General features: G+C 36.2%; 1 protein-coding gene across 1 annotated transcript in view; it reads left to right on the top strand.

The window, feature by feature from the left end:
• The first annotated feature begins 330 nt into the window (after positions 1-330).
• The window catches only part of LOC140158189 (glycoprotein-N-acetylgalactosamine 3-beta-galactosyltransferase 1-like), a 33,571-nt gene continuing 17,924 nt past the window's right edge, over positions 331-15,977 (top strand). The window contains exon 1 of the mRNA XM_072181320.1: positions 331-763. Within this exon, the coding sequence (XP_072037421.1) occupies positions 508-763 (256 nt within the window). The 5' untranslated portion in view covers positions 331-507. The remainder of the gene's footprint in view (positions 764-15,977) is intronic.

Genomic DNA, 15,977 nt, shown 5'->3' with positions numbered 1-15,977 from the left:
AGGGACTCTTTATTGGTACGACACAAAAACAGGGCTAACGGTAACCCACAACTCCACGCAAGCAATGCAACCAAATTTAGATATTAAACCTAGAGAAACTAGGAATATCAATTGAAAATAAACATGAATTTATTGATGATGTTCTTGCTGATGTTTCCTTTGGCACCATTTGATTCAGAACTCTAAAAATAACCACAATCTATGTAGTTGGTTATAGTTACCTAATACGTTTGCAAAGCATTATGGGGCGACACGAAAGCCAACCTGATGTAAGTACGACGTATCTCTCACATCGCTTTGCATCATTTATATCTTCTGCTGGTAACACACTGTAAAGCTGGCCTTACAGCTCACTCGCAAACAACCAAGCAATACACACACGTGTTTTTTCTCATATGATCATAATGGTGTATGTATTGTGGCACCGTAGTAGATTTCCAGTCAGATATTTAGACGTCCAGATCGAGATGATTTCACAAACATAAAACTGAGATTAAATGGATTATAATGGCCTTTCCTTTCCGTCACCCAAGAGGTTGGTTATTTCTTGTAACTGCATTTGTAAGCGGTAGTCTGCTAACGTATCTTGTGATTCTAACGCCGCAAGTTGGTGTCATCAGCCGAGAGCAAAACGCACCAATTTTGCACAATCTGCGCGTTCTTAGTAGTGTATCACAGACGTTGGTAAATGAGAGTCTCATCAACTTTATGTGGAAGGAGACATTGGTTAACCATAGTAGCGGCCAACAATCACCGAGTATGGGTAAGTATAATTCACTCTTTCAATGTTTAAAATAGTTTGTGTCATGCTTACAAATATACACAGACTAATTATATCAATACGCTGGTGTGTGGTTTCTAAACTTTGCACTCAGATTGCTATGAGCGAATGGGAAGAATAATCGGTGATTATGCACAATAAATTATTTCTTAGCCCTATCCTTACCCTAACTTACACTGACAGATATACAAATGATATTTTGCAATACTATGTTTAAGCCAAATCTTACACTTCACACCAAACCTTAGTACTTGTTAAACCCACCTATCATGCGGTTTCATGCCTATATAATTATGCCCTTCGCATTTAGTTCTGGCCGTTTATAGATTAGAGATTATTTTCTTATTCTTACATATTCAAATTAAATCCCACTTGTTTGGACTCAAAATAATGTCGTGCTCTAAAAATATACGTATTTATGTTTCCTCAACAAATTGGCCAATATTCCTTTTAACTTTCATAAACTAGGTACTACCTCGCGCAATATAACATGTTATTTGCCGTAGAAGTAGTGATGTAACAGGATTAATTACCATAGCAATGGGTTTACACTATTTTTTGAGCGCATTGCCCTGCACTAGTCGTTACGCTGTCAAAGAATAGGGATAAAGAGCGGGATCGTAATTCTATAGAAATTTCAGATTATACTGAGTCCATTGTATGTTTCACTCGCACATTTAAGACCAGTAAATTGGAAAAGAGCGGTAATGTATCCAATCAATTATTGTACACAAACACAGGTGATGAGTGCGGCCTGGTTATAGTCCAGGGCAATACATTCTAATTAAACCCATTGCTAAGGTAATTAATTCTGTTACATAACTACCTCTACGGAGAATTCTTTATTATAATTTATTGAAACACCCCATTTGCACGTTCTCGATCGCAATATCAAAATATCATTTTGTCATTTGCAGTGAATATAAAGAAGAACGATTTTGCATTTTTTCATTGTTGCTCAAAATATTGACTTTGTTATAGCTTTCTATTAGTGTTTGAGATCTATGATACAAGCGGCGTTTATATAACCCAAAATGCATATGATTGCAAACACATGATTTCACAGGTTTATGTGTCATGTCTATATGCCAATTTCAACAAATTAATTCCACATATGCTTGTTCAGCATACGTGACATACACTTACGAACAAATGTACATGTCGAAGAATCAGATTTTTATATAACAAGATTTAACTGTTTGTATTAGTAACCTGAAAAATGCTCTTATTCTGTAGTTTTGCTGTTTATCATTATCTATGCAAATGTTGATGTAAAATCCACATTGTTAAAACATTACAATGCGAACCTATTAAGTGAAATATCTTGACGACTTTTGTCTCATGTTGTGTGCACATATGTTAATTGGTTATGTCTTATATTCAACTGGTGTTATCCAGCTGCCTTAAGGATATATCGCTTTAAGGAAACATAAGATGTGGAACATTGGATTCAAATGAGAGACTAAGAGCAATGAACGATGAAGTACTTCCTGGCTCCGTCAGCTACTAACTAAACAAAAAAATGATTGCTGTGTAATTTAAGGGACTTTACTGGTTAAGAATTGCCGATATATTTTATTGAATTGAAGTCAATTATTACCATTTGCCATCACAATCTTGTGTGAGCTTCTTCTTGTGCTTGTTTTTGATTAATTGTATTTTAAAAGGAGCTAGTATGTTTTTCTCTGCTATTCAAAACAGCAGAATCACCACCAATATGGTACCAGCAGAATTAACACCAATATTGTACTAAAAATTAAGAAATTTGCAAGAATTGATAGCAAGCGGAAAAATTAAATTGGACAAGAATATATAACAAAGATAGATAAAATTTTTGCCAATTATAACTGATATAAAAACCACTTTACACAGACAAACATATATGAAGGGGTTAAACAGGAGATATATAAATAACGAGACAGCAAGGTTAAACATGAGATAACGAGACAGCATATTATTGTGCTGTACTCTTGTATCATAATTATTTAGTTTGCAATGTGGAACTGCATGATATGATTGACGTTGTCAACGACCGATAAGATTACGTATCAAACTTAAAGTCTTATTTAATAATGTACACATTGCCTAAAAGGGAAGAATACGTCATCAAAATGTCAATAGGTACTGTTGAAATAAAACATTTGGCAAAAACGAGGAAAACAACAGTATTGACAAACATATAGCTAATTTCTCTACTTAAACACTAACGAAGGTACCAACATCGGAATTTTGATGATTTTTGCGATCCTCCGTATGAGCAAATTACTGTATAGGCTTTTAATGTGAGCAAAATGAAAGCTGATACCCAGTATACTAGTCGTTACACTGTAAAAACAGGGATAAAGATCGGGATCGTAATGCTATGGAAATTTCACATCATGCTGAGTCCATTGTATGTTTCACTAGTACCTGTAAATCCAGTGGCGTTGAAAAGAGCGGTATTGTATTCAATACACAGGTGATAAGTGCGGCCTGATTATAGAGCAGGGCAATACATTCCAAATTAATGTACACCTATTGCTAAGGTAATTATTACATCACTAGTTCTACGGTAAATTTAGCATGCAATATTGTATTGGAACACTCCATTTGCATGTTTTCAATCGCAATATATTTTTATGTTGTCATTTGCAGTGAATCAAATAAGAATGATATTTCATTTTTTTCATTGTTGCTCGAAATATGGACTTTGTTCTAGCTTTCTAGTGTTTGAGATCTATAATTCAAGCGGCGTTTATATAACCCGAAATGCATATGATTGCAAACACATGATTTCACAGGTTTTATGTGAATAATATTCAAATTTCAACAAATTAATTCAACATATGCCCGTTCAGCAAACGGGGCATACACTTACAAAACAAATACATGTATACATGTCGAAAAACAAACAGATTTTTATGACAAGATTTAGCTGTTTGCATTAGAAACCCGAAAATGCACATATGCCTATTCTGTAATTATTTTTTGACGATTCTTTATGCAAATGTTGATGTAAAATCCACATTGTTAGCACACTAGATTCATGGTACATCCAGTGATCTATACCTAAAATGACCCAGCAAACATTAAGTGAAAATTTGTGAAATGTCTCGACGACTTTTGTCTCATTTTGTGGGCACATATATATAATCATTATGAACATGTTAATTAGTTATGTCTTATATTCAACTGGTGTTATCCAACTGCCTTGAGGACATATCGCTATAAGGAAACATAAGACGTGGAACATTGAATACAAATTAGTGTGGGACTAAGAGCAGTGAACGATGAAGTACTTCCTGGCTCCGTCAGCTACTAACTAAACAAAAAATGATTGCGGTGTAATTTAATTTACTGGTTAAGAATTGCCGATATATTTTATTGAATGAAGTCAATTATTACTATCTGCCATCACAATTTTGTGTGAGCTTCTTATTGCTTGTTTTTGATTCATTGTATTTTTAAAAGGCGCTAGTATGTTTTCCTCTGCTATTCAACATAGCAGAATTACCACCAATATGGTACCAGCAGAATTACTACCAATATGGTACTAAAAATTCAGAAATTTGCAAGAATTGGTAGCAAGCGGAAACATTAAAATGCAATTAGTAGCAAGCGGAAAAATTAAATTGCAATTCAAAAACAATTGTTGGGTTATTAAGATAGTCAACTTTGTAAAATATCTTTATATCTGTTAAGGGTTGTGTATAGCTATATCAGGTGGGTAGGGGTAAAAGTAAGATTATTGCCATTTTGACCAAAACACGTACGCATTTATGATTTGCCAAACAGAAACTAACAGAATAACACCGAAAAGTATCATTTTTTGATCATTTTGCATAAATACGACTTTCCACGATTTACAAAATGTTTGTACCGGGTGTGCCTGTTGTCAAGTCGATGACAGACACGCGTACCAACCTTGAATAATTATACTGAATTGTGATGTAACATTCCGTACAGAGGGTATTCAATACGGCGTGACAGAGCCATTATCATTCAAATAAAAGTCTGGCCTCCATAAGGTAACAATAAAACAGGTAATAGGTATGACTGGTCGTGAAATCGATCTTGAAACCTGGCTCGCTGTCATCTTAAGCTACAGGGTGTCACTTGCATTTATTATGGAGTGCAGAATTAACTATCCATTTGTTGCCGAAATCAGTAACATGTAATTGTGGACATAGCTAGTTCTTGCTCTGAGCCCTCGTAATATTGAAAACACATGAAAAGGTCACTTAATCCAATATCAAGAATTATACAGTGTTTTAAGCTCTGCATCTGTGCCAAATTTGGTGTATCTCCTATGACAACTGTATGATGTCTACACATAATTGCAAAGTAGGCCTATGCGATAGTGATAAAGCAGCAATGTCTTGTGCTTATGAAGCCTTTGCGCTGTAAGTTACACACATGCAATTTTTACACGTGCAAAACATCCAATTTTAAGAATATCAATATCACGCCAAAACGAATGAAGTTTTTGCAATGAAAGTAACACAATAAGTAGGTGACATTTATGCCATTGTATTTCACGTACCGTACTCAAATTAAATACAATGTTGATTAATGTTTTCAAACACGGTATATATCATTCTGGAACACCCTGTATCTTAGAACCGTCCTTCAACACAGGTGACAGTATAATTGTTATATTGTTCCGGTCCATTTACGACATAGCCTTCCTGATTTTAATACACGATGATACAATAAAACACGAGCTCGGTTTGAATGGTTGTGGAATCAAACTAGAGACCTGTTCCTTTGTCACATTAATAGACCTAATAAATCAAGCAGAACGATTTCATCCCAAATCCTTTCACAGAATTGACCGTGTTTCCAGCGCTGCAGTGTTGGTATTAACTTTGGGCTTCTTATGAATTGATTGTCAATACATTACAGGTATATACATTAAAACTCAAACGGGAGAAAGAATCGCGCATACGCACGTTAGAACATATTAAACATTGTTTTAAAATTGTATATTACAATTTATTTACATTAACATTGTATCCTAAATAACATGGACATTTGGGTGATATATTGATGTAGTTACGGGCCATATTTAGTGCCGATTTGTCTCAATTTGCTTTTGACTTGCCTGGCAACACATGGCTTGTCGTGTGAAGAAGCTTGAAGACAAAGTTGGAGACCCATAAGGAATTATATTTGTTCTCAAACGGAATCATGATAAAAATCGTAAAAAGTAATTAAATAACATAGCGCTATTAGCTCGCCTATGAACCTTGGTATTCGTTAGTTAACCGGATAAATAACTTTGGCAAAACTGACAAATTTGTACCAAAATTGGCGTTAACTCGTTAGCTCTCGTTACTGTCGAAAATGCACAAAATATGGCTTCCGTGAATCTAAACAAATTGATATTTAAAAATTGGTTAATTGTATTACCATAAATCGAACATGGACATGCAGGATGGTATCTCTAGAAGTCTTTTTGCCTAAAAAATTGGAATTTTGTTGAATTTAAAGTAACAAAATAACATGCGCCAGACAGTGGTCGACGTGAGTGTAAAATCAGGTAGTATTTTGTGTATTGACGAGCTTCGAACATGCCTTCGTTGCATTCTGAAGTCGCAAATATCTATCATAATTCTTATTTCAAGGTCCTGTAAATACCTCAGCAAAAAGATAGGGTCATCGTCCAACACGGACTGCTCGAAAAGAGTTCACTTATAAAAAACTGCGTGGGCTGTTATGCGTCGTTATATGTACAGGCATATTTGAAGAATTTCCTATCAACTAATAATATTAAGATTGCTAAAATATTAATCTAAAGACTTCAATCTTTCATGTGCACCATAAATTTTGCACCTGAGATAGATATTGCTAGGCAAAATTTCACAGCAAACATGGCAGTTTTCTCCCATTTCGGAGATATTTGAGACAATACAGCTCGACCCCTTAATACATTGTACATTTGCTGTATAAAAGATAGTTACGTCTTAAACCTTGCATTGAACAAAGTCAAAAAGAATATATAACAAAGATAGATAAATTTCTTGCCAATTATAACTGAATTAAACCCACTATACACAGACAAACATACATGAAGGGGTCAAACAGGAGATATATAAATAACGAGACAGCATATTATTGTGCTGTACTCCTGTATCATAATTATTTAGTTTGCAATGTGGAACTGCATGATATGATTGACGTTGTCAACGACCGATAAGATTACGTATCAAACTTAAAGGTTTATTTAATAATCCAAGCGAAAGTGTAAAAGAATAAAAATTATGTACACATTGCCTAAAAGGGAAGAATACGTCATCAAAATGTCAATAGGTACTGTTGAAATGAAACATTTGAAAAAAAAACCACAAAACGAGGGAAACAACAGTATTGACAAAGCTGAAGCTCCATTCAAATAGGCCTACATAGCTAATTTCTCTAGAGTAATTAGAGATTGTCTTAGTTTGTCTTCAATACATGGCGTTGGGCTTAACCACTAACAGACTATGCTAGCACATCTATGACACTAACAAAGGTGCCAAAATCTGAATTTTTACGATCCTCCAGATGAGCAAATAAGTGTATAGGCCTTTAATTAGCGCGTATGACACACAAAACTGATACCCGGTATACGCGTTGTGTAAAAGAAATAAGGCTAGTCAATTTCCGATTGGTCTAATTAACTACATAAATATCAACATTGAGTTAGCCTGAAGGGTTGATAGTTTGAAAAAAAAACCCACCCAAATATGCAAACTAAGCACTTTTTCCGGGCACTTTTTTGCTGGTGATGTTCTTTGGTTTATTTACATGTATGATACATGAAACGAACACGTTAAAGCTATACTACGCTTATTAACCAAATAACTCGTAGCTAAAATAAAAGTATCACATAATCAACCAATCATATTTGATTACGTTGAACTGAAGGCTACAACGAGAGAACTACACATACGGACACATTATATAGAGTGTTATGAGAGAACTACACATACGGACACATAGAGTGTTATGAGAGAACTACACATACGGACACATAGAGTGTTATGAGAGAACTACACATACGGAGACATTATATAGAGTGTTATGAGAGAACTACACATACGGACACATAGAGTGTTATGAGAGAACTACACATACGGACACATTATATAGAATGTTATGAGAGAACTACACATACGGACACATAGAGTGTTATGAGAGAACTACACATACGGACACATAGAGTGTTATGAGAGAACTACACATACGGACACATTATATAGAATGTTATGAGAGAACTACACATACGGACACATAGAGTGTTATGAGAGAACTACACATACGGACACATAGAGTGTTATGAGAGAACTACACATACGGAGACATTATATAGAGTGTTATGAGAGAACTACACATACGGACACATAGAGTGTTATGAGAGAACTACACATACGGACACATTATATAGAGTGTTATGAGAGAACTACACATACGGACACATAGAGTGTTATGAGAGAACTACACATACGGACACATAGAGTGTTATGAGAGAACTACACATACGGACACATAGAGTGTTATGAGAGAACTACACATACGGACACATTATATAGAGTGTTATGAGAGAACTACACATACGGACACATAGAGTATTATGAGAGAACTACACATACGGACACATAGAGTGTTATGAGAGAACTACACATACGGACACATAGAGTGTTATGAGAGAACTACACATACGGACACATAATATAAGCAGTCAAGTTAGCTCAATCGATAAGGCGTTCAACTATGGTGCGAGAGGGGGCTATTCCCACTTGGTCCAATCCCATTTGGTCCAATCCCACTTAGTCCAATCCCATTTGGTCCAAATCCCACTTTGTCCAGACCCAGTTAGTCCAATCTCACTTAGTCCATGTCCCACTTGGGCCATGTCCCACTTAGTCCATGTCCCACTTAGCCATGTCCCACTTAGGTCATTCCCACTAGGGCCATGTCCCACTTAGGCCATGTCCCACTTAGGCCATGTCCCACTAGGTCCATGTCCCACTAGGGCCATGTCCCACTTAGGCCATGTCCCACTAGGTCCATGTCCCACTAGGTCCATGTCCCACTAGGGCCATGTCCCACTTAGGCCATGTCCCACTAGGGCCATGTCCCACTTGGGCCATGTCCCACTAGGGCCATGTCCCACTAGGTCCATGTCCCACTTGGGCCATGTCCCACTAGGGCCATGTCCCACTTGATCCATATCCCACTAGGGCCATGTCCCACTATGGTTATAATATTTGTTTTTGGTCATTTTCAGTACTTGTTTTAGTTTTCATAGTAGGGCCTATAGTTGTAAGGGGGGTGGGAGCTGATGCAAAAAGTGGGTCCTAAATATTTTAATCCGTCTGTAGAGGTTCATTAAAAAATCACCAAAATATTTTCTCGCAGAACATGAGTTTACACTATATTTTCTATGGGGTTGACATACATTTTTCATGGCCAAAAGGGGGCCCTGAAAATAATTTTAGGTCCCCTAACAAGTGTTTGTGAACGGAAAGATAGTCAATGTCTGTCTAAGTTCTTCTGTTCTTTGGTATAGGATCACAGTCGTCTAAGTATATCCAGTAATTGAGAATATAATGTAAGATTGGATAAAGTTGCACTGAGAGTGGGTCTTATGCATGACCATGCCATTTTTCTTTTTAAAAAAGGTGTTGTATTCAAGAACGAGACTTAAAAGATTTCTAAATTGTTCAGTTGGTGGTTTGTTAAAACATGTTACTAACCTGGAGTTTTGAAAGGCTTTGCATGCTATACCTATTGCTTCAGATTAATAATGTTTCAGTATAATAGCTGTGCCAACTATTATTTCTAGTGAGATATTAGAGTGGGACTGGTTTGTTAGCCTCTAGTTTGTTTATGATGTCAGAAGCATCGTTCACATAATTATATAGATTGTTTTGAGGTTATAAGTTTTAAGAAATAGTCATAACATGTGGATATTTTGGATGTAGGTCCATTATGACTAATAATTAGTAGGCTTATATAATAGGATGTGCATGGAAGAGTAAGTTATCTGGATGGACTTCTGGTAAAAGGCATGTGTAGTTTGTTATATATGGGTCAAGAAAGGCCCATCTTCCTTGATATATTTGGAGTTGTACATATCTACGAGTGTGTTATGTACATGTTGAGCTTTATCATGCATTTTTGGGGGTTTTGATGACTATATCGTGGATGTTATAGAGTTTATTGTAATAGAGCAGTTCTTTCTTTTGTTGCAAGATTTGGTTGTGGTCATGTGAATCTTAGATGACAAATTTCATGTTTGGTTTTCAGAGTCTAACATTGGTACCCATTTTGATTTGAGTCTGAAAGGAGCAATTTTGTTTTTGTTTTTAGGCAACGAAAAAAGAAAACCCTGTTCTACGGGCCCGACCGACCCAGAGTTTGAACAAATTGGGGAAAAAATATTTTATTTGTATTTTCTCAAATTGCAAATTTTTTTTTGTATTTTTTTGGGTCATTAAAAAAAAAAAGAAAAAAAAAGGCCGAATACGGAAGCATATTAGTGCCAAAAAAAAAAAAAAAAAAAAAAAAAAGAAATATTATTGCGAATATTCGCAATAATTATTGCGAATATTCGCAATGTTATTGCGAATATTCGCAATGTTATTGCGAATATTCGCAATATTATTGCGAATATTCGCAATAATTATTGCGAATATTCGCATGTTATTGCGAATATTCGCAATGTTATTGCGAATATTCGCAATATTATTGCGAATATTCGCAATAATTATTGCGAATATTCGCAATGTTATTGCGAATATTCGCAATGTTATTGCGAATATTCGCAATAATTATTGAGTATAAAACTATCGACAGTAGATAGCTGGTGCAAAGTGTGAACATAAAACTATCTAGAGTAGATAATGTGTGAGTAAAAACCTTTCTAAAGTAGATAGCAAAGTGTGAATAAAACTATCAACAGTAGATATCAGGTTATGAGTATGACAGTAGGCCTATATATAGCAGATATCAGTGTGTGGGAATAAAAGTATCTTCAGTAGATAGTAGGTGTGATTATTAAACTATCTAGAGTAGATAGCAAAGTGTGAGTATAAAAGTATATTCAGAAGATAGCAGGGTATGAGTGTAAAACGAGCTAAAGTAGATGGCAGGGTGTGCGTATAAAAGAATCTTAAGTAGATGACAAGGTGTCCGTGTAAATATATCTACAGTAGACAGCAAAGCATGAGTATAAAAATATGTAGAGTAGATAGCAGGGTGTGAGTACAAAACGTTCTAAAGTAGATTTCAAAGGGTGAATAAAACTCCCAACAAGTAAAAATCGGGGTGTGAGTATTTATAGTAGATATTAGAGTTTGAGAATAAAAGTATCTTCAGTAGTAGGCTGTGAGTATAAAAGTATCTTCAGTAGATTAGAGGACGTAATTATAAAACTATCTAGAGTAGATAGCAAAGTTTGAGTATTAATGTATCTTCAGTAGATAGCAGGGTATGAGTGTAAAACGAGCTAAAGTAGATGACAGGGTATGCGTATTAAAGAATCTGATGTAGATGACATATCTAGAGTAGATATCAGGGTTGAGAATAAAAGTATCTTCAGTAGATTGCAACATGCAAGTATAAAACTATCTTCAGTAGGTAATAAAGTGTGAGTATCAAACTATCTATAAAGTTATAGAACCGTGACGCCGAAGCATGAAACACCGATTGCATTAATAAGTAGGCCTACATAATCAAACTGGTGGTGTGATTATTGCGAATATTCGCAATAATTATTGCGAATATTCGCAATAATTATTGCGAATATTCGCAATGTTATTGCGAATATTCGCAATAATTATTGCGAATATTCGCAATGTTATTGCGAATATTCGCAATGTTATTGCGAATATTCGCAATAATTATTGCGAATATTCGCAATGTTATTGCGAATATTCGCAATATTATTGCGAATATTCGCAATAATTATTGCGAATATTCGCAATGTTATTGCGAATATTCGCAATAATTATTGCGAATATTCGCAATGTTATTGCGAATATTCGCAATAACTTTGCACAATATCTAAAGTAGGCTCAGGGCCCATACTTGGTATAATGATGACCCATGACCCCTAGAAATTTTCTGGGGTAGCCCTGACCCCAGAGGTTAAAGGTCATGGGCTACAGGGACCAATATGTGTAAAATTTCAAACAGCTCTAGCTCAAGAACTACAGCGCCCTCAGGGTTCATACTTGGTGAAATGTTGGCCCATGGCCCCAGATATATCCTATGGTACCCGCAACCCCAGAGGTCAAAGTTCAGAGGCTTTAAAAGGCAAAAAACTTTCGACCTATTTACACAGTGTAGTGCAAAAGGTGGCATTTGGCTAGTACCTGTATTTGCAATGATAACGGATTGGAACGTACGTCAATAGCAAATACGAGTCGTACTTTGAACCTATTAACGCGTTGTAGTGTAAAAGATGGCATTTTGGTAGCTACCAGTATTTGCAATGATGACGGATTTGAACGTACGTCAATAGCAAAGACGTTCGACCTATTAAACACAGTATAGTACAAAAGATGGCAATTTGCGCGAGTATAAAAGGAGCTACAGTAGATTGCATGGTGTGAGTATTAAAGAATCTACAGTAGATAGCAAAGTGTGAGTATAAAACTATCTGCAGTAGATTTCCGACCCTGTCGCACTTTAATCTCTACTTAAGTGAGTATAAAATTACAATAGATAGCAGGATGCGAATAAAAACTATCTACTGTAGATATCAGGTGTGAGTATAAAAACAATTTTGCAGTAGATACCAGAGTGTTACTACAAAAGTAACTTCAGTAGATAGGAAAGTGTGAGTATAACAATTAACATTATAGATAGCGGGGTGTGAGTGTAAAAGGAGCTACAGTATTATATATTGCATGGTGTGAGTATAAAAGAATCTACAGTAGATAGCAAAGTGTGAGTATAAAACTATCAACAGTAGATTTCTGACACTGTGATTCGTCGATTTATGTCTGCCGCGAAATTTTTGGACGTCCAAGATTGCATCTTGATCAGGCGTATAATTTTAGACGTGTTTTGTTGCTATCGGCCACCCATACATTATTGCGAATATTCGCAATAATTATTGCGAATATTCGCAATAATTAATATTCGCAATAATTATTGCGAATATTCGCAATAATTATTGCGAATATTCGCAATGTTATTGCGAATATTCGCAATAACTTTGCACAATATCTAAAGTAGGCTCGGGGCCCATACTTGGTATAATGATGACCCATGACCCCTAGAAATTTTCTGGGGTAGTCCCGACCCCAGAGGTTAAAGGTCATGGGCTACAGGGACCAATATGTGTAAAATTTCAAACAGCTCTAGCTCAAGAACTACAGCGCCCTCAGGGTTCATACTTGGTGAAATGTTGGCCCATGGCCCCAGATATATCCTATGGTACCCGCAATCCCAGAGGTCAAAGTTCAGAGACTTTAAAAGGCAAAAAACTTTCGACCTATTTACACAGTGTAGTGCAAAAGGTGGCATTTGGCTAGCTACCTGTATTTCCAATGATAACGGATTGGAACGTACGTCAATAGCAAATACGAGTCGTACTTTGAACCTATTAACGCGTTGTAGTGTAAAAGATGGCATTTTGGTAGCTACCAGTATTTGCAATGATGACGGATTTGAACGTACGTCAATAGTAAAGACGTTCGACCTATTAACACAGTATAGTACAAAAGATGGCAATTTGCGCGAGTATATAAAAGGAGCTACAGTAGATTGCATGGTGTGAGTATTAAAGAATCTACAGTAGATAGCAAAGTGTGAGTATAAAACTATCTACAGTAGATTTCCGACCCTGTCGCACTTTAATCTCTACTTAAGTGAGTATAAAATTACAATAGATAGCAGGATGCGAATAAAAGCTATCTACTGTAGATATCAGGTGTGAGTATAAAAACAATTTTGCAGTAGATACCAGAGTGTTACTACAAAAGTAACTTCAGTAGATAGGAAAGTGTGAGTATAACAATTAACATTATAGATAGCGGGTGTGAGTGTAAAAGGAGCTACAGTATATTGCATGGTGTGAGTATAAAAGAATCTACAGTAGATAGCAAAGTGTGAGTATAAAACTATCTACAGTAGATTTCTGACACTGTGATTCGTCGATTTATGTCTGCCGCGAAATATTTGGACGTCCAAGATTGCATCTTGATCAGGCGTATAATTTTAGACGTGTTTTGTTGCTATCGGCCACCCATACATTATTGCGAATATTCGCAATAATTATTGCGAATATTCGCAATAATTATTGCGAATATTCGCAATGTTATTGCGAATATTCGCAATAACTTTGCACAATATCTAAAGTAGGCTCGGGGCCCATACTTGGTATAATGATGACCCATGACCCCTAGAAATTTTCTGGGGTAGCCCCGACCCCAGAGGTTAAAGGTCATGGGCTACAGGGACCAATATGTGTAAAATTTCAAACAGCTCTAGCTCAAGAACTACAGCGCCCTCAGGGTTCATACTTGGTGAAATGTTGGCCCATGGCCCCAGATATATCCTATGGTACCCGCAACCCCAGAGGTCAAAGTTCAGAGGCTTTAAAAGGCAACATACTTTCGACCTATTTACACAGTGTAGTGCAAAAGGTGGCATTTGGCTAGCTACCTGTATTTCCAATGATAACGGATTGGAACGTACGTCAATAGCAAATACGAGTCGTACTTTGAACCTATTAACGCTATGTAGTGTAAAAAAAAGATGGCATTTTGGTAGCTACCAGTATTTGCAATGATGACGGATTTGAACGTACGTCAATAGCAAAGACGTTCGACCTATTAACACAGTATAATAGTACAAAAGATGGCAATTTGCGCGAGTATAAAAGGAGCTACAGTAGATTGCATGGTGTGAGTATTAAAGAATCTACAGTAGATAGCAACGTGTGAGTATAAAACTATCTACAGTAGATTTCCGACCCTGTCGCACTTTAATCTCTACTTAAGTGAGTATAAAATTACAATAGATAGCAGGATGCGAATAAAATTATCTACTGTAGCCTAGATATCAGGTGTGAGGATAAAAACAATTTTCAGTAGATAGGCCTACCAGAGTGTTACTACAAAAGTAACTTCAGTAGATAGGAAAGTGTGAGTATAACAAATTAACAATTAACATTATAGGTAGCGGGGTGTGAGTATAAAAGGAGCTACAGTATATTGCATGGTGCGAGTATAAAAGAATCTACAGTAGATAGCAAAGTGTGAGTATAAAACTATCTACAGTAGATTTCTGACACTGTGATTCGTCGATTTATGTCTGACGCGAAATTTTTGGACGTCCAAGATTTTTGGACGTACAATGATGGCCCATGAATGACCCTTGATGTATTCTGTGGTAGCCACAACCCCAACCCCCAAAGTTCAAAGGCTTTAAAAAGCAAAATAGGTACGACCTTATTAACACAGTGTGGCGCAATAGGTAGCATTTCGTTAGCTACATGGGTTTACAATGATAACGGCCCGAATCGTACGTCAAGGAAATTGATCACTTGACAAAAACTCCCTTAAAAGGGAATGTGTAGGCATTTTGATATTGGTGCCTTGGACCACCTCAAAAGGTTGTCATTGTGGGACATGGGGTGTGGTTGGTTAATGGGTGTTAGGATTGTAAAGGGTTGTCACGGTTTGTAAGGGGTGGTCACCAGTTTTTTATAGATTTGGCGCCCAATTGGGCACTTTTTAAAATTTTAAGTGCTATGAGGATGATACTTATATCAATTAAAGCTTAGTTTTAGGTGTTATGATGATGATACTTATATCAATTAAAGTTTATAACAAGGGCTTCCACATGGTGGTCACCAATTGTTGGATTTGGTGCCCAATTGGGCGCATTTTTATTTTAGGTGCTATGATTATGATACTTATATCAATTAAAGTTTATAACAAGGGCTTCCACATGGTGGTCACCAATTGTTGGATTTGTTGCCCAATTGGGCGCATTTTTATTTTAGGTGCTATGATTATGATACTTATATCAATTAAAGTTTATAACAAGGGCTTCCACATGGTGTTCACCAACTGTTGGATTTGGCGCCCAATTTGGGGCTTTTTTTTATTGTAGGTGCTCTGAGGATGATACTTATAACGATTAAAGTCTATAACAAGGGCTTTCACATGGTGGTCACCAACTGTTGGATTTGGCGCCCAATTTGGGGCTTTTT

This window comes from Amphiura filiformis, chromosome 8, assembly GCF_039555335.1.
Source record: "Amphiura filiformis chromosome 8, Afil_fr2py, whole genome shotgun sequence".
Classification (NCBI taxonomy): Eukaryota; Metazoa; Echinodermata; class Ophiuroidea; order Amphilepidida; family Amphiuridae; genus Amphiura; species Amphiura filiformis.
The sequence above is the reverse complement of the archived record's forward strand: the minus strand, read 5'-3'. Positions and strand labels throughout refer to the sequence as shown.